At 36.1% G+C, this 18,721-nt stretch overlaps 1 protein-coding gene across 3 annotated transcripts in view; it reads right to left on the bottom strand.

The window, feature by feature from the left end:
• Positions 1-18,721, bottom strand: part of DNAH12 (dynein axonemal heavy chain 12) — a 219,961-nt gene that overhangs the window by 157,611 nt on the left and 43,629 nt on the right. For 2 of the 3 annotated variants that reach the window (XM_082639578.1, XM_082639577.1), the window contains exons 11-12: positions 18,151-18,242; positions 2,009-2,187 (exon numbers count right to left, since the gene is read on the bottom strand). In XM_082639578.1, coding sequence (XP_082495704.1) covers positions 2,009-2,187; positions 18,151-18,242 — 271 coding nt within the window. Of the gene's footprint in view, positions 1-2,008; positions 2,188-14,989; positions 15,779-18,150; positions 18,243-18,721 lie in introns of those variants that run through there. The other variant, XM_082639579.1, reaches the window with a different exon arrangement.

Below are 18,721 nucleotides of genomic sequence, written 5' to 3'. Positions count from 1 at the left end.
GAGGACATAACATGAAATTGTAGAGATGAGCAGGAATCATATAATGTAGGGCTTGACAGTTAATTCTTGATAATCAAAATTTTAGGAGGATGCGTTAATGTCAATAATGCAAAAAAGATGATTCTACTGTGGGTGCTTTCTTCTTACTAGAGCAGAATCTGAGTCCCTTGGGGAGTGACATTACATCAAAAGAAAAGGAGGCCAGAATTCCCTGGCGGTCCAGTAGTTTGGACTCCGTGCTTTGACTGCGGGGGCATGGGTTCGATCCCTGGTCAGGTAACTAAGATCCCACATGCCGCGTGACATGGCCAAAAACAAAACAAAACAAAAAAAATAGAAAAAGAAAGAAAGAAAGAAAAGAAAAGAAAAGGAGGCAAACAAGATTACTGAGAGCAAGGTGGCCCAAGCAGATACTAAACCAAACTATGAAGTAAGAAAATTGTTCTTTAATAATTATTAATTTATTTAATAAATTGTGCTTAACATAGTGGCACATATTTCCTCCTTTTGATGTTACCTATCTCAAGTATGGAACTTAAACAGGAAAGAATCAAAGAATAAATGAGGCAGAGGAAAATGGACTTTTCAGCTGCTCATGTGTCATGGGTTTATAATAAGATAGTTATTTTGTTGAAAGAATTTTCCAGAAAAGTGACAGATATTACAAAAATAAATACCAAAAAAGTCATGTCAAACACAAAAATTTTTTAATTAACTATGGTATTGTCACTGCTCTTACTCAACAGGATTGTTAGAAATGAAGAGTCTAGTACTTTACCATCTTTGACATCTTTTTGTAGTATAATTTTGTACAAAGTAGAGCTGACCAATACTTAACTTTCTGAGAGTCATATATTTTTTATTCATTTAAAAATATTTATTGATGTGACAGCTCCCTTTATTGGGTGCCTATTCTATGCCAAGCATGGTGATAGATACTTTACAAATGTTATTTGTGATCCTAACATTAGTCCTGCAAGTAAGGTATTATTTTTCATAGTTGGCACCGCAGGAAACTGAGGCTCAGGGAAATTAAGTAACTTGCCTAGAGTCACGGAACTAGTTCATGGCAGAGACAGGATTCAAATCCAGGTCTCTTTGATTCCAAGGCACATAATTCTCTTACATTGCTTCTGGGAAAATAAACATAATGGCTAACATTTCTTGAGTACTATGTTCCAGGCACTGTGCTAGGTGATTTATATAAATATTAGTTTTAATCCTTATAGAAGTTGCAAACTAAAAGTCCTCTGGAGCCAGACAGGTAACAAATAAGTTAAATTATTTGGAGGATCAGTTGCTTGAGCACTGGATGAACAAACCAGAGGCCATTCTCCCTGTCAAAGGGAAACTTTCTTCTCAACTGCATTTACCACTATAGGCCTAATGTGGCATGGTCTTCCCACTTTTTCAAGAAAAGTAAGAGATCTGGAGAGAGAGAGTGTGTGTGTGTGTGCGCGTGTGTGTGTGAAAACTCCTAATTTTGAAGTTTTGATAGCAAATTCAAAATTTGTTTAAACAAAATAAAAAACAATGTGAGACAAATAAAACACATTTGCATGACACATTCAGCTAGTAGGCCACTAGTTCATGAATCCAATCTATAGCCATCCTGCCAACTAGGTATTACTGTCTCCATTTTACAATGCAAAAAATAAACTAGGTGACACAATAAGTCAATATTGTGGTCAGGAATGATCCCAGATCTTCCTAGTATCACTGAAAGTCTATGGTTTTTTCATTACCATGCAACCTGTATCCAAAAGCTGATGTATGTCAATTTCTTTTTTTCCAAAAATCCTGGGTTGCCTCAAAACTAGTCTCAAACAGTATCAAACGAAAAGAAACCAAACCAACAAGACTATAAAGAAACCCTCTTAGGAGGTAGCTATGGAGAAAAACTTGTAAGTACTTATATTTTAATCTTTTATTTTTAAACAAGAATTGTTACTAGCAAACTATTTCTTTTAGCCCTGTAATTCTGAGTTTGGCAACTAATTCTACTTACCTTTCATTTTCTTTCCTATGTTTTGAAGCTATGTCATTTAGTAATATGTTTGCGAAGGCTTTTGCTTTGTTTGTTAGGCCTGTCTTCAAATCTTCACAATCCAAACGGACCATAGGAAAATGAGCCCACTGAGGCAAAAGCATTATTTCTGAAGCAAGGCTGAAAAATTTTCCTACAAACTTAAAAAAAAGGATTTAAAACAAAAATGCTTAGAATTTTCAAATTCAGCTGTGATTGTATAGTACAGTATTACAGTGAAATTCTTAATTATATGATATAAATGTAAATTCATTTCTTTTTGCTAAGTGACTAAAATTTTTTCCATTATCGCACAAATATTTTTTCAGCTGTCCTTTCATTAAGGAATTGACAAATCTACCAGCAAATATCCAATACGATGACATTTATAGCATCAATATCTGGACATGTCACAAGGTGAAATTTCCCTCTGTAACTATTAAAAAAATTATCATCAAAGCCAACTCATCTCTTGGTTTAAAAACAAATCTGTATCATGTGACAATTTGTGTAGCTGACTAATATCAATACTTGCTTGTGCCACTACTGATGCCTCACTGAAAATTCTAATTCAATCTTCAAGAAAATAAATATAAGAAATTTTTTGGTTTGGGTCAAAATAATCCAGGAGAGAAACATTGTGCCCTACTGTTACCAACATTCCAAGATATTGGAATTTATACAAATTCCTAATACCCAGACATTGGGATAATTTTTTTAAATGGAGCAAAGTAGTATGGAATAAAACCTGGCAAGTTATGTTGTGGTAAGTTTTATGGAAAGTGAAACATATCTACCAACTTTGGGTAACTTTGACTTAATTTCACAACCCATTTTTTTTTTTTTTTTTTTTGCGGTACGCGGGCTTCTCACTGTTGTGACATCTGCCGCCGTGGAGCACAGGCTCCGGACGCGCAGGCTCGGCAGCCATGGCCCACGGGCCCAGCCGCTCCGCGGCACGTGGGATCCTCCCGGACCGGGGCACGAACCCGTGTCCCCTGCATCGGCAGGCGGACCCTCAACCACTGCGCCACCATGGAAGCCCCCACAATCCATTTTTTTTTAATTCTTTTTTAAAAAAATTTTTTGGCCATGTTGTATGGCATGTGGAATCTTAGTTCCCTGATCAGGGATTGAACCCACACACCCTGCACTGGAAGCAGGAGTCTTAACCACTGGACCATCAGGCAAGTTCCTCACAATTCATCTTTAATGTTGCCTCTACCTTCCTCCTCACCTCATCTCCACCCTCCACCAAAAGGCCTCATATTCCTTTTATTCTTCCTTAAGGATACTTTTTCTTCATTTCCCTCTCTCTCAAGCCTACCCTATTTTTCTAGTCTCCAGTATTTAGTGGATTGGGCTTAAAAATTTCAATGTTTAAAGGAAATGAGGATATTAATTAGTTACTTTAAAGACTATACTCAGTAGTCTTGGGTCTTGGTTAAAAATATACCAAATAGGGCTTCCCTGGTGGCACGATGGTTGAGAGTCCACCTGCCGATGCAGGGGACACGGGTTCGTGCCCTGGTCCGGGAGGATCCCACATGTCGTGGAGCGGCTGGGCCCGTGAGCCATGGCCGCTGAGCCTGCACATCCGGAGCCTGTGCTCCGCAATGGGAGAGGCCACAACAGTGAGAGGCCCACGCACCGCAAAAAAAAAAAAAAAAAAAAATAGTTGATAGAGCTGATGGCACCTGAGAAGGGAGAAAAGATGTTTTCTCATTCTCAAAGGCCATCATCCAGTTTTTCAGGGATGTAATTAACAGATATGGAAAATAAAATGGGCTGGATCAAAGAAAATATGGCAACTGGAAACAACACAAATGTCCATGTACAGTAGAATTGATAGCATATTCATATATTGGACTACTATGCTATAATAAACTAGGACTATATGCAAAATATAGATGAATTTCATAATGATGAAAGAATAAAAACACAAAAAATACATGTAAAATGATATCTTTCATATAAACTTACCATGGGCAAAACTAAACTATATTATTTAAGAATGCATACATAGGTGGTAACTATAAAGAAAAGCAAGAAATGTCAGGATAATAGTTCCCAGTAAAGAAGGGGGAAGATTATGGTTGGAAAGAGGCACATGGGTGGCTTCTGGAATACTGCAAAATTCTAACTCTTAATCTAGGTAGTTATTAAGTTATAATTACCTATAAACCTGTACATATATGCTTTACATGATTTTTGTATTATATTACACTTTTTAATGGAATATTTTAAATGTATAAAAGTAGGTAAAATGTACCCATTTTCCAGCTTCAACCATTATGAACTCATGGCCAATCTTGTTTTCTCTATACCTCTAACCACTCCCCTTGTTTTATTTTTACAAAAATCCCAAGCATCATATCATTTCCTCTACATATATGTGTAGTTCATAATTTTTTATTTCTCCCAAAAAGGCATACTATTCACAACTATAGTATGTCATAATTGACAAAAAGTCCAGGGGTAGATCACTAAACTTAAGAGTAAATTTTTATATAGTTACGTAAACCATCCAGAAATTATAAAACTCTAGAAAATTTCACAGCAAAATACTAGGCCTAAGAAGAGAATCACTGTGAAACCCAATGAAACATGTTCCCAGCCTAGAGATTTAGGGTTTCCAGATGCTAAAAGTTATGGCCAGGATCAAAAAATTTAGCTGTTAGCTCATAGAATATTTATTTTGCCTATTCTCTGAAGAGCATTGTATTGAGATATATGGTAAAATACAAATGAAAGAGAATATACCATCACTGATTTTTTAAAAGTAATAATGCATTTACGAATCCATTATGTATTTTTATAAACACACAAAAACCAAATAAGGTATAAAGTATGCAAATTAGAAAAAACATACATTCATCTCATAGATACAAAAAAAGCATTTAATGAGATTGGTTCAAGATGGCAGAGTACAAGGACATGCTCTCACTCCCTCTTGCAAGAACACCAGAATCACAACTAACTGCTGAACAATCATCGATAGGAAGACACTGGAACTCACCAAAAAAGATACCCCACATCCAAAGACAAAGGAGAAGCCACAGTGAGAAGGTAGGAGGGGTGCAATCACAATAAAATCAAATCCCATAACCACTGGGTGGATGACTCACAAACTGGAGAACAATTATACCACAGAAGTCCACCCACTGGAATGAAGGTTCTGAGCCCCATGTCAGGCTTCCCAACCTGGGGGTCTGCCAATGGGAAGAGGAATTCCTAGAGAATCAGACTTTGAAGGCTAGCGGGATTTGATTGCAGGACTTTGACAGGACTGGGGGAAACAGAGACTCCATTCTAGGAGTGAACACACAAAGTAGTGTGTGCATCAGGACCCCGGGGAAGGATCAGTGACCCCACAAGAGACTGAACAAGACCTACCTGCTAGTGTTGGAGGGTCTCCTGCAGAGGCAGGGGGTGGCTGTGTCTCACCGTGAGGACAAGGACACCGGCAGCAAAAGTTCTGGGAAGCACTCCTTGGCATGAGCCCTCCCAGAGTCTGCCATTAGCCCCACCAAAGAGCCTGGGTAGGCTCCAATGTTGGGTCGCCTCAGGCCAAACAACCAACAGGGAGGGAAGCCAGCCCCACCCATCAGCAGACAAGCAGATTAAAGTTTTACTGAGCTCTGTCCACCAGACCAACAGCCAGCTCTACCCACCACCAGTCCCTCCCATCAGGAAACTTGCACAAGCCTCTTAGATAGCTTCATCCACCAGAGGGCAGACAGCAGAAGCAAGAAGAACTACAATCCTGCAGCCTGTGGAACAGAAACCACATTCACAGAAAGATAGACAAGGTGAAAAGGCAGAGGGCTATGTACCAGATGAAGGAACAAGATGAAACCCCAGAAAAACAACTAAATGAAGTGGAGATAGGCAACCTTCCAGAAAAAGAATTCAGAATAATGATACTGAAGATGATCCAGGACCTCAGAAAAAGAATGGAGGCAAAGATCAAGAAGATGCAAGAAATGTTTAACAAAGATCTAGAAGAATTAACAAGCAAACAGAGATGAACAATACAATAAGTGAAATGAAAACTACACTACAAGGAATCAATAGCAGAATAACTGAGGCAGAACGGATAAGTGACCTGGAAGACAGAATGGTGGAATTCACTGCTGCAGAACAGAATAAAGAAAAAAGAATGAAAAGAAATGAAGACAGCCTAAGAGACCTCTGGGACAACATTAAACACAACAACATTCGCATTATAGGGGTCCCACAAGGAGAAGACAGAGAGAAAGGACCCCAGAAAATATTTGAAGAGATTATAGTTGAAAAATTCCCTAACATGGGAAAGGAAATAGCCACCCAAGTCCAGGAAGGGCAGAGAGTCCCACACAGGATAAATCCAAAGAGAAACATGCCAAGACATATAGTAATCAAATTGGCAAAAATTAAAGAAAAAGAAAAATCATTGAAAGCAGCAAGGGAAAAATGACAAATAACATACAAGGGAACTCCCATAAGGTTAACGGCTGATTTCTCAGCAGAAATTCTACAGGCCAGAAGGGAGTGGCAGGAAATATTTAAAGTGATAAAAGGGAAGAAGCTACAACCAAGATTACTCTACCCAGCAAGGATCTCATTCAGATTCAACAGAGAAATCAAAAGCTTTACAGACAAGCAAAAGCTAAGAGAATTCAGCACCACCAAAACAGCTCTACAACAAATGCTAAAGGAACTTCTCTAAGTGGGAAACACAAGAGAAGGAAAGGACCTACAAAAACAAACCCAAAAAATTAAGAAAATGGTAATAGGAACATACATATCGATAATTACCTTAAATGTGAATGGATTAAATGCTCCAACCAAAAGACACAGGCTTGCTGAATGGATACAAAACAAGACCATATATATGCTGTCTATAAGAGACCCACTTCAGACCTAGGGACACATACAGACTGAAAATGAGGGGATGGAGAAAGATATTCCATGCAAATGGAAATCAAAAGAAAGCTGGAGTAGCAATACTCATATCAGATAAAATAGACTTTAAAATAAAGAATGTTACAAGAGAGAAGGAAGGACATGACATAATCATCAAGGGATCAATCCAAGAAGAATATATAACAATTATAAATATATATGCACCCAATATAGGAGCACCTCAATACATAAGGCAACTGCTAAGAACTATAAAAGAGGAAATCGACAGTAACACAGTAATAGTGGGGGACTTTAACATCTCACTTACACCAATGGACAGATAATCCAGACAGAAAATTAATAAGGAAACACAAGCTTTTAAATGACACAATAGACCAAATAGATTTAGTTTATATTTATAGGAAATTCTATCCAAAAACAGAAGATTACACTTTCTTCTCAAGTGTGCACAGACCATTCTCCAGGATAGATCACACCTTGGGTCACAAATCAAGCCTCAGTAAATTTAAGAAAATTGAAATCATACCAAGCCATCTTTTCTGACCACAAAGCTATGAGATTAGAAATCAACTACAGGGGGAAAAAACACGTAAAAAACACAAACACATGGAGGCTAAATAATACATTATTAAATAACCAAGAGATCACTGAAGAAATCAAAGAGGAAATCAAAAATACCTAGAGACAAGGACAATGAAAACACGATGATACAAAACCTATGGGATAAAGCAAAAGCAGTTCTAAGAGGGAAGTCCACAAGGACGTCCACTCTCACTGCTATTATTCACCATAGTTTTGGAAGTCCTAGCCATGGCAATCAGAGAAGAAAAAGAAATAAAAGGAATACAAATTGGAAAAGAAGAGGTAAAACTGTCACTGTTTGCAGATGACATGATACTATACATACAGAATCCTAAAGATGCCACCAGAAAACTACTAGAGCTAAACAATGATTTTCGTAAAGTTGCAGGATACAAATTAATGCACAGAAATCTCTTGCATTCCTATACACTAATGATGAAAAATCTGAAAGAGAAATTAAGGAAACACTCCCTTTTACCATTGCAACAAAAAGAATAAAACACATAGGAATAAACCTACCTAGGGAGACAAAAGACCTGTATGCAGAAAACTATAAGACACTGATGAAAGAAATTAAAGATGATACCAACAGATGGAGAGATATACCATATTCTTGGATTGGAAGAATCAATATTGTGAAAATGGCTCTACTACCCAAAGCAATCTACAGATTCAATGCAAGCCCTATCAAATTACCAATGGCATTTTTTACAGAACTAGAACAAAAAATCTTAAAATTTGTATGGAGACACAAAAGACCCCGAATAGCCAAAGCAGTCTTGAGGGAAGAAAACCGAGCTGGAGGAATCAGACTCCCTGACTTCAGACTATACTACAAAGCTACAGTAATCAAGACAATATGGTACTGGAACAAAAACAGAAATATAGATCAATGGAACAGGATAGAAAGCTGAGAGATAAACCTACGCACCTATGGTCAACTAATCTATGACAAAGGAGGCAAGGATATACCATAGAGAAATGACAGTCTCTTCAATGAGTGGTGCTGGGAAAACTGGACAGCTACGTGTAAAAGAATGAAATTAGAACACTCCGTATCACCATATACAAAAATAAACTCAAAATGGATTCAAGACCTAAATGTAAGATTGGAGACTATAAAACTCTTAGAGGAAAACATAGGAAGAACACCCTTTGACATAAATCACAGCAAGGTCTTTTTTGATCCACCTCCTAGATTAATGGAAATAAAAACAAAAAAAACCACATGGGACCTAACGAAACTTAAAAGCTTTTGCACAGCAAAGGAAACCATAAACAAGACGAAAAGACAACCCTCAGAATGGGAGAAAATATTTGCAAACGAATCAACAGACAAAGTATTAATCCCCAAAATATATAAACAGCTCATGCAGCTCAATATTAATAAAACCAATAATCCAATCAAAAAATGGGCAGAAGACCTAAAAAGACATTTCTCCAAAGAAGACATACAGATGGCCAAGAGGCACATGACGAGCTGCTCAACGTCATTAATTATTAGAGAAATGCAAATCAAAACTACAATGAGGTATCACCTCACACCAGTTAGAATGGGCATCATCAGAAAATCTACAAACAACAAATGCTGGAGAGGGTGTTGAGAAAAGGGAACCCTCTTGCACTGTTGGTGGGAATCTAAACTGATACAGCCACTACGGAGAAGAGTATGGAGGTTCCTTAAAAAACTAAAAATAGAATTACCATATGACCCAGCAAACCCACTACTGGGCATATACCCTGAGAAAACCATAATTTAAAAAGACACATGCATCTCACTGTTCATTGCAGCACTATTTACAATAGCCAGGTCATGGAAGCAACCTAAATGCCCATCGACAGATGAATGGATAAAGAAGATGTGATACATATATACAATGGAATATTATTTAGCCATAAAAAGGAATGAAATTGGGTCATTTGTAGAGACGTGGATGGACCTAGAGACTGTCATACAGAGTGAAGTAAGTCAGAAAGAGAAAAACAAGTATCACATATTAACGCATGTATGTGGAACCCAGAAAAATGGTACAGATGAACTGGTTTGCAGGGCAGAAACTGAGACATAGAAGTAGAGAACAAACGTATGAACACCAAGGGGAGATAGTGGCGTGGGGTGGTAGTGGTGGTATAATGAATTCGGAGACCGAGATTGACATGTGCACACTGATGTGTATAAAATGGATGACTAATAACAACCTGCTGTATAAAAAAATAAAATTAAATTTTTTAAAAAAAGCATTTAACAAAATCTATCACTCTTTTGTGGTAATAGCACTTAACAAACCAGGAATAGTAGCCAGTGTCCTCAGCTTGATAAAGAGTATCTAGGAAAAATCTACAACTAATATTATATTTAATGGTTTAAAAAATAATGTTTTCCCTCTAAGATCAAGAACAAAAAGGGTTATCTACTCTCACTACTTCTACCCAACATTATACCAGGGGTACTAGCAGGGTAATTAAGTAGAAAAAAAAATGAGGCATCCATATTAAAAAGGAAGAAATAAGACAATCTCTACTTGCAAATGACATATTATATATAGAAAACCCTGAACAATATACACACATACACATAAAACTATGAAGATTAATAAAGTTCAACAAGTTTGCAGGATATAAGACCAATATATAAAAATCAATTGTATTTCTAGACATTTGCAATCAACAATACAAAAATGAAATTAAGAAAACAATTCCATGTATAACATCTTCAAAAATAGAATACTTAGCAATTATATTTTATGAAACAAGTACAAGACTTATAGAACACAAAAATGTTGGGGGAAAATGGAAAAGCACAATATGATGGACTGAAATGATATAGACCAGCTTCCCTGTAACCTACTAGAAATATGCTCTATTATGTTCAAGAATGTAAAATAAAATATGAACATAATAAAGCAAAAATAATATTTACAAAATAATTGGGAAAATACAATATCTGAAACGAAAATGTTACTTGAGTAACAGCAGTTTAACACCAGAGAAGAAAGGATAAATGTATTTAATATTTTATTTATTTATTTATTTATTTATTTTGATTTATTATTTTTGGCTGCGTTGGGTCTTCATTGTTGTGCACAGGCTTTCTCTAGTTGCGGTGAGCAGGGGCTACTTTTCATTGCAGTGAGCGGGCTTCTCATTGTAGTGGCTTCTCTTGTTGTGGAGCACGGGCTCTAGGCATGCAGGCTTCAGTAGTTGTGGCTCGAGGGCTCAGTAGTTGTGGCTCGCAGGCTCTAGAGCGCAGGCTCAGTAGTTATGGCACACGGACTGAGTTGCTCCACGGCATGTGGGATCTTCCTGGACCAGGGCTTGAACCCGTGTCCCCTGCATTGGCAGGCAGATTCTTAACCACTGTGCCACCAGGGAAGCCCTTAGTGTACTTAAAATGATGGAAAAGAACTATCCAAAATGAAGCATAGAGAGAAGAAACTGAAAACTATGAACAGAACTTCAGTAACCTCTGGAATAACATCAAACAGTCTAATATACATGAAATTGGAATTCCAGAATTGGGGGAAGGAAGCAAACAAAAAAAATTGAAGTAATAATGTCTGAATATTTTCCAAGTTTGATAAGAACTAAACAGACCTAAGAATCTCAACAGTATTTCTTCTCAAACAAAAGAAATAAAAAAGAAACAATATAAAAGCACTTCACAGTCAAATAGCTGAGAAGCAACAAAAAAGAGAAAATCTTAAAAGAAGCCAGATTTTTAAAATTACAGAAAGAAACCCAGAAAACACTTCCAGCATGACAACATGAGGAGCTCTGTGGACCTGCTCCCCAGTGAAACTGGTGAAAATTATTTTAAAAACAAGCATTTAATTTAAAGCCTCTGAAAATGGTCATAAGAGTATACAGAAAATGAAGAAACATCTATTCATGAAAATCTATGAATATTTGGTAAGAAAAGGGAGAATCTGTGGTATTTGAATCTGGATTGCTCCCTCCCTCCGTGTTCCCAGCTCAGCAAGGTTGAAACTCCACTCCAGATAAGTGCACTCAAGAACACAGGGCTATCTTTCCACACAGGTTCCAGCTGGAGGGCTTAAATAGCTGTTGATAAAGCTATGTTCTTGGTGAGTACAATTAGAAGGTGGGGACTCCCTTGTTCCACCCAGATACCACTCATGGAAGGGAGGGTCTACCTTGGTCATGGTACCACTGAGAATACTGAGACATCAATCACACTTTCCTTGGCTGGTAAGGTGAAGAAAGACAGGAAAACCTCAGGTTACGGCTCTCCACTCCACTGAGGGTTCAACCCCTTCAGTGGGATTGTCACTGAGAGAAGCATGTCACTATACCCATTCCCAGCTCCAGGGCCTTGGCTCAGAGATTTTGCCTGGAAGTGAAGGGGAAGCAGGTCATAAAATAGAAACCTCCTAATCTTTTCCCAAAGGAATTGACTTCATTTGCAATAGAGCATGGAAAAGTTCAAGCCTAAGTGTGCCCTCAAAAACATTGGAGGTTGTGGTAGGGAACAACTGTGAGGAAGATTCAGGGATTTGGTGAAGATTTGGGCTAAATCACAGACCGGCTAGTTTGAGGGAGAGAGCCAGGGAAGGAGACTGCTGGTAGAAGCCCTCCTAGGGTAGAATAATTATCACTCACTCACCCTGGGAACTGCTCTTTCAAGGGAGTCTGAATTTGATTAATCAGTAGAGCAATTTATACTTCCATGGCATTGTTGAAAACAATACAACAATTAGCCAACAAAAAGTGAAAACTAACAGCTATGTGTGGCCAGAGAAAGAGAGAAGAAAGCCATTTGAAAGCATGGCCTCCCAGGATGACTTTGGGCACACCAAAAACTGTGGCTCCTGGAGGAGCAACATCAAAGGCTTAACACTTCAGAGGGTGGGGGAGAGAAACAGCCTTCACTAAAATAATCTACCCAGACACTAAACAAATAAACAAGCAAATAAAAATAACAAACTGGAAGGGGGAACAGGGCCTAGAGTTGCTACAAGATATTATCTAAAATGTTCAGATTCCAACAGAAAATTATGAGACATACAAAGAAACAAGAAAGTAGGACCCATACACTGGTTTTAAAAAACGCAGGCAACAGAAACTGCCTGTCAGCACAGCCAAAAACAATCGAATTTAACAGAAAAAAACTTGAAAGTTGCCATTACAAGTACATTCAAAGAATTAAAGGAAATCATGCTTAAAGAAGTAAAGGAAGGTACAATGACCATGGCTCATCACATAGATGAAAGGTTTAGAAATTATTTAAAAAAAAGGAACTAAATGGAAATTTTGGAGTTGAAAAGTACAATAACTGAAATGGAAAATTCTCTAGAGAGGCTCAACAGTAGATTTGAACTGACAGAAGAAAGAATTAGCAAACTTGAAGGTAGATTGATAGAATTTATGCAATCCAAAAAACAAATGGAAAAAAATGAAGAAAAAACCAGAGCCTCTGTTAAATATGGGACATGATTAAGTGGACCAATGCATGTGTAAGGAGAGTATCAGAAGGAAGCACAAGAGAGAGAGAAAGAAGCACAAAAAATATTCAAGACCACAGTAGCTGAAAGATTCCCAAACTGATTGAAAAACACCAATCTACACATCCAGTAGTTCAAAGCACTTTAAGATAAATGCAAAGAGATTCAGAAACAGACACATGATAGTAAAAATACAGAAAGCCAATGACAAGGAGAAAATCTTGAATCAGCAAGAGTTAAAAACTGTCAACCAAGAATTCTAAATCCAGAAAAGCTATCTTTCAAAAATCAAGATAAAATAAAGATATTTCCAGATATACAAAAACTGATAGAATTTTTTAAGCAGACCTGTCCTATAAGAAATACTAATGGGACTTCCTCAGGTTGAAAGCAAGTAACCCCAGATGGTGATTCAAATCCATAAGGAAAAACAAAGAGTACCAGTAAAACAAATTACGTAAGTATAAAAGATAGTATAAGTACATATTTTTCTCCCTCTTTCTCTTAACCAATATTAAAAAGAGTTGTATAAACAAAATGTATAATACACATCATATATATCTATATTGTATATAATGTATAAAATAACATGTACAATAATGTATTGTTGGGCATCTAACATAGAAATGTAAATATATTTTAAACATAAACGTAAGAGTACAAAGAAGAAAGGTGGAGGCAAAGCTGTACTGGGCTAAGGAAATGACTACAGATGGTAAAGTAATAATTATAACAATGTATTGTTGGGTTTGTAACATTAATATATGTAATATGTATAACAATAATACCACAAAAAGGGGGAAAGTGTATAGAACTATATAGGAATAATGTTTCTATATCTCACTGGAATTAAGCTAGCATAAATCTGAAGCTATTTAAGTTAGGCTTCTCTCATAACCCCTAGAATAAACACTAAAAAAAACTTATTTAAAAATTGAAAAAAATCATTAAAGAAATGTAATTGCTTCATTAGAAAATATTCATTTAATGTAAAAGAAAGCAGTAAAAGAGGAAGAATAGAAGAACAAAAAAGACATGAGAGATATAGAAAACAAAAAGTAAAATAGCAGACAGAAATAAAACTATATTAATAATGCTAAAAGTGAATAAATGACCGGGACTTCCCTGGCAGTCCAGTGGTTAGGACTCCACACTTCCACTGCAGGGCGCAAGGCTTCGATCCCTGGTTGGGTAACTAAGATTCTGCATGCCGTGCAGTGCAGCCCCCCCAAAAAAGAAATTCAATTCAATCCTAATCAAAATCCCAGCTGGCTTCTTTACAGAAATTGATTTTGAAATGTACATGGAAATACAGAAAACATAGAGTATTCAAAATAATTTTGAAAAAGAAGAAAAAAGTAGAGAACTTATAATTAATACCTAATTTTAAAACTTACTGTAAAACTACAGAAATCAAGATTATGGTATTGGCATAAGAATAGATCTATAAATCAATGGAAAAGAATATAAAATCCAGAAATAGACCCACAAACATAGAGTCAATTGAATTTCAATAAAGATGTCAAGATAATTTAATGGGGAAAAGACGGTATTTACTTTTTTTCTTTTTTTTGTTTTTGGCTGTGTTGGGTCTTCGTTGCTGCACACAGTCTTTCTCTAGTTGTGGCGAGCAGAGGCTACTCTTCATTGAGGTACGTGGGCTTCTCAGTGCGGTGGCTTCTCTTTTGTGGAGCACAGGTTCTAGGTGCGTGGACTTCAGTAGTTGTGGCACACAGGCTCAGTAGTTGTGGCATGTGGGCACTAGAGAGCACAGGCTTCAGTAGTTGCAGCGTGTGGGCTCAGAAGTTTTGGCTCATGGGCTCCAGGTGCGTGGGCTTCAGTAGTTGTGGCACATGGGCTTAGATGCTCCTAAGCATGTGGGATCCTCCCAGAGCAGGGATCAAACCCATGTCCCCTGCATTGGCAGGCGGATTCTTAACCACTGCACAACCAGGGAAGTCCCAATGATGGTATTTTCAATCAATGATATTGGTACAGCTTGATACTCACATGGAAAAAATTGAACCATGACTCATATTCCACACCATATGTTAAAATTATGTATGATGGGTAACAGACCTAAATGTAAAAGCTGAAGCTATAAAACGTCTAGAAGAAAATATAGGCACAAATCTTTGTGACCATGGAGCAGGCAAACAAAAAGATAGATAGGACCTTAAAAAGAATGAACCTTAAAAGAAAAAATTGATAGACTGGAATTCAATAGAATTTAAAATGCCTGCTCCTTGAAAGACATGGTTACAAGAAATGAAAAGTCAAGGCACATACTGGGAGAAAATATTGCAAAATATTTTGCAGATAAAAGACTTTTAGCCAAAATATATAAAGACCGCTTAAAACTCAATAATAAGAATTTTATAATAATATAGCCCAATAAAATAAATCCATTATAATTAAACAATAAGAATAAAAAACACAACTTAAAATATAAAAATTACTAGAACAGACACTTTATTTTTAAGAAGATACATGGGTGGCAAGTAATACATTAGAAGATGTTCAGCATCATTAGTCATCAGTGCAATATAAATTAAAACCACAATGAAACAACCAATGGGTCACTGAAGAAATCAAAGAGGAAATAAAAAAAAACCTCGAGACAAATGAAAATAGAAACACAATGATCCAAAATATATAGGGAAAACAAACTTATGGTTACCAAAGGGGAAAGGGGGTTGGGGGATAAATTGGGAGTTTGAGATTAGCAGATGCAAACTACTATATATAAATTAGATAAACAAGGTCCTACTGTAGAGCACAGGGAACTATATTCAATATCCTGCAATAAACAATAATGGAAAAGAATATGAAAAAGAATATTTATATTTATATATATGTATAACTGAATCACTTTGCTGTACATCAGAAACTAACACAACATTGTATATCAACTACACTTCAATAAAATATATATATATATATATGAGATACAGCAAAAGCAGTTCTAAGAGATAAATTATAGTGATACAAGCCTACCTCAGGAAACAAGGAAATCCTCAAATAAGCAATTTAACCTTACAGCTAAAGGAACTACAAAATGAAAAACAAAATATAAAATTAGTAAAAGGAAAGAAATAAATATCAGCGTGGAAATAGAGATTTAAAATTAATAGAAAAGATCAGTGAAAACAAGAGTTGGTTCTTTGAAAAGATAAACAAAATTGATAAACCTTTAGCCAAACTCATTAAGAAAAAAAGAGAGAGGGCCCAAATAAATAAAATCAGAAATGAAACAGAAGTTACAACTGACTCATAGAAATACAAAGGATCACATGGCATTGTTACCAACAATTATAAGACAATAAAATGGACAACCTAGAAGAAATGGACAAATTCTGAGAAATGTACAATCTGCCAAGACTGAATAGGGTAAATATAAAATATGAACAGACCAATTACCAGTAAAGTAACTGAATCAATAATTTTAAAACTCCCAACAAAGTCCAGGACCAGACAGATTTGTAGGTAAATTCTACAAAACACTTAAGAGTTAACACCTATCCTCAAACTATTCCAAAAAATTGCAGAGGACGGAATGCTTCCAAATTCATTACATGAGGCCAGCTTCACCCTCATACCAAAACCAGAAAAAGACAACAGAAAAAAAGAAAATTACAGGCAAATATCACTGATGAACATAGATGCAAAAATCCCCAACAAAATATTATCAAACTGAATTCAACAATACATTAAAAGGCTCATATACCATGATCAAGTGGGATTTATCCCACAGATGCAAGGATGATTTAATAACTGCAAATCAATCAATGTGATACACCATATTAACGGAATGAAGAATAAAAACCATCTGATCGTCTCAATAGGTGCAGAAAAAGCTTTTGGCACAATGCAAATTCCATTTATGATAGCAACTGTCAAAAAAATGTGTATAGAGGAAACATACTTCAACATAATAAAGGCTATATTACACAGCCAACGTCATACTCAATGGTGAAAAGCTGAAAGCATTTCCTGTAAGATCAGGAACAAGACAAGGATGCCCACTCTCACCACTTTTGTTCAACATAGTATAGGAAGTCCTAGCCACAGCAAACAGACAACAAAAAGAAATAAAGGGCATCCAAATTGGAAAGGAAGAAGTAAAACTGTCACTGTTTGCAGATGACATGATAACCCATATAGAAAATCCTAAAGACACCACCAAACTAGTGTAAGAAGTAATAAATAAATTCAGGGAAGTTGCAGGATGCAAAATTAATATACAGAAATCTGTTCTGTTTCTACATGTTAATAATGAACTATCAGAAGGAGACATTAAGAAAACAGTCCATTTACAATTGCATCAAAAAGAATAAAATACCTAGTAATAAATCTAGCCAAGGATGTAAAAGACCTGTACTCTGAAAACTATAAGACATTGATGAAAGACATTGAATCAACACAAACAAATGGAAAGATATACCAGTCTCATGAAGTAAAAGAATTAATACTGTTAAAATGACCATACTTCCCAAGGCAATCTACATATTCAGTGCAAGCCTACCAAAGCATCAATGGCATTTTTCATAGAACTAGAACAATTAATTCTAAAATTTGTATGGAAACACAAAATACCCCATATATTGTATCCCTAATTACCTACTCTTCAGCCATTTGGGGTTTATTTGACGTTCTCTGAACACCTCTAAATACTTTTGGCCTTTTCTTATGTTACATTTCCTCTCTTCTCCACCTATAAACATCTACTTCAAAGTCCAGCCCGCTTTTCACTTTTTCTAGACACCACCAATTTCAAAAGCAAAAGTAATCATTCCTTCTTGTGAGCTTCCACAACACTTTGTCCCTATCTCCATTCTAGTACTAATCTCAGTATATTACAGTTGTTATTTCAATGTCTGGCTTCCATGCCAAATATAAGCTCTTGAGGATAATGCTTTTGTATTATTTATTTTTGCATCACCAAAATCTTGCTATGTCTCTGAATGTGATGAAAGATATTTTTGTTGAATCAATGAATGAGTTAAATGAATGACTAGGAAAATTATTAGATGAACATATGAGTTTACTAAAATGACGTTTTGAATAAGAAATTCTGTTAACTTAGACTGAAGCATTTATTTTTAGAATAAAAAGATCTTAATTTTAAAAAGAAATTCAAAGACATTAATGAAAAACAGAATTAACACTTACCTCTGTGTATTCATCAAAAGTATGATCTTCTGCCTGAAAAGTCTCTATCAGCTTAACTGCAGTCCCATCAAGGAGCCAATTGTATTTTTCAACTGAAAATTAATAATCTAACTTAAATCTCAGTAACACCCTCATAAAAAGGTAAAGTGCTTTTTTATATAGTCATAGAATGGAGTAGCCTATTCAATTAAATATTATTAATAGACTATTAACATACACTAATAGGAACAGACAGAATAACATAAAATAGACTTAATAAGCAAACCAGGTTAAAGGAAGACTTTTAAAATAAAGATAACAGGGTATGTAAAATAACTTAGAGGTACAGATAAGCCAGTCAATAAAAGGTTTTGGTTAATAGAATGTCAAATAACAACTATCTATCCTGAGCCCATAACACACTTGAGGAGGCTACTGAGCTGCAGACTCTTCAAAACTATTATTCTTAGAAATTACCTTGCTTTTGCCCTTGATTTAACTTTCTCCTTATGCCAACAACTCTTCTCTCTACATTTTGGCTTTATGACCCTGCTCCAGTTAACATTCACCCTTTGGACTGAACAACAGAATT

Source organism: Mesoplodon mirus (assembly GCF_964341445.2).
Source record: "Mesoplodon mirus genome assembly, chromosome: 12".
In the NCBI taxonomy this organism is placed as follows: Eukaryota; Metazoa; Chordata; class Mammalia; order Artiodactyla; family Ziphiidae; genus Mesoplodon; species Mesoplodon mirus.
This window is presented reverse-complemented; position numbering and strand designations above follow the sequence as displayed.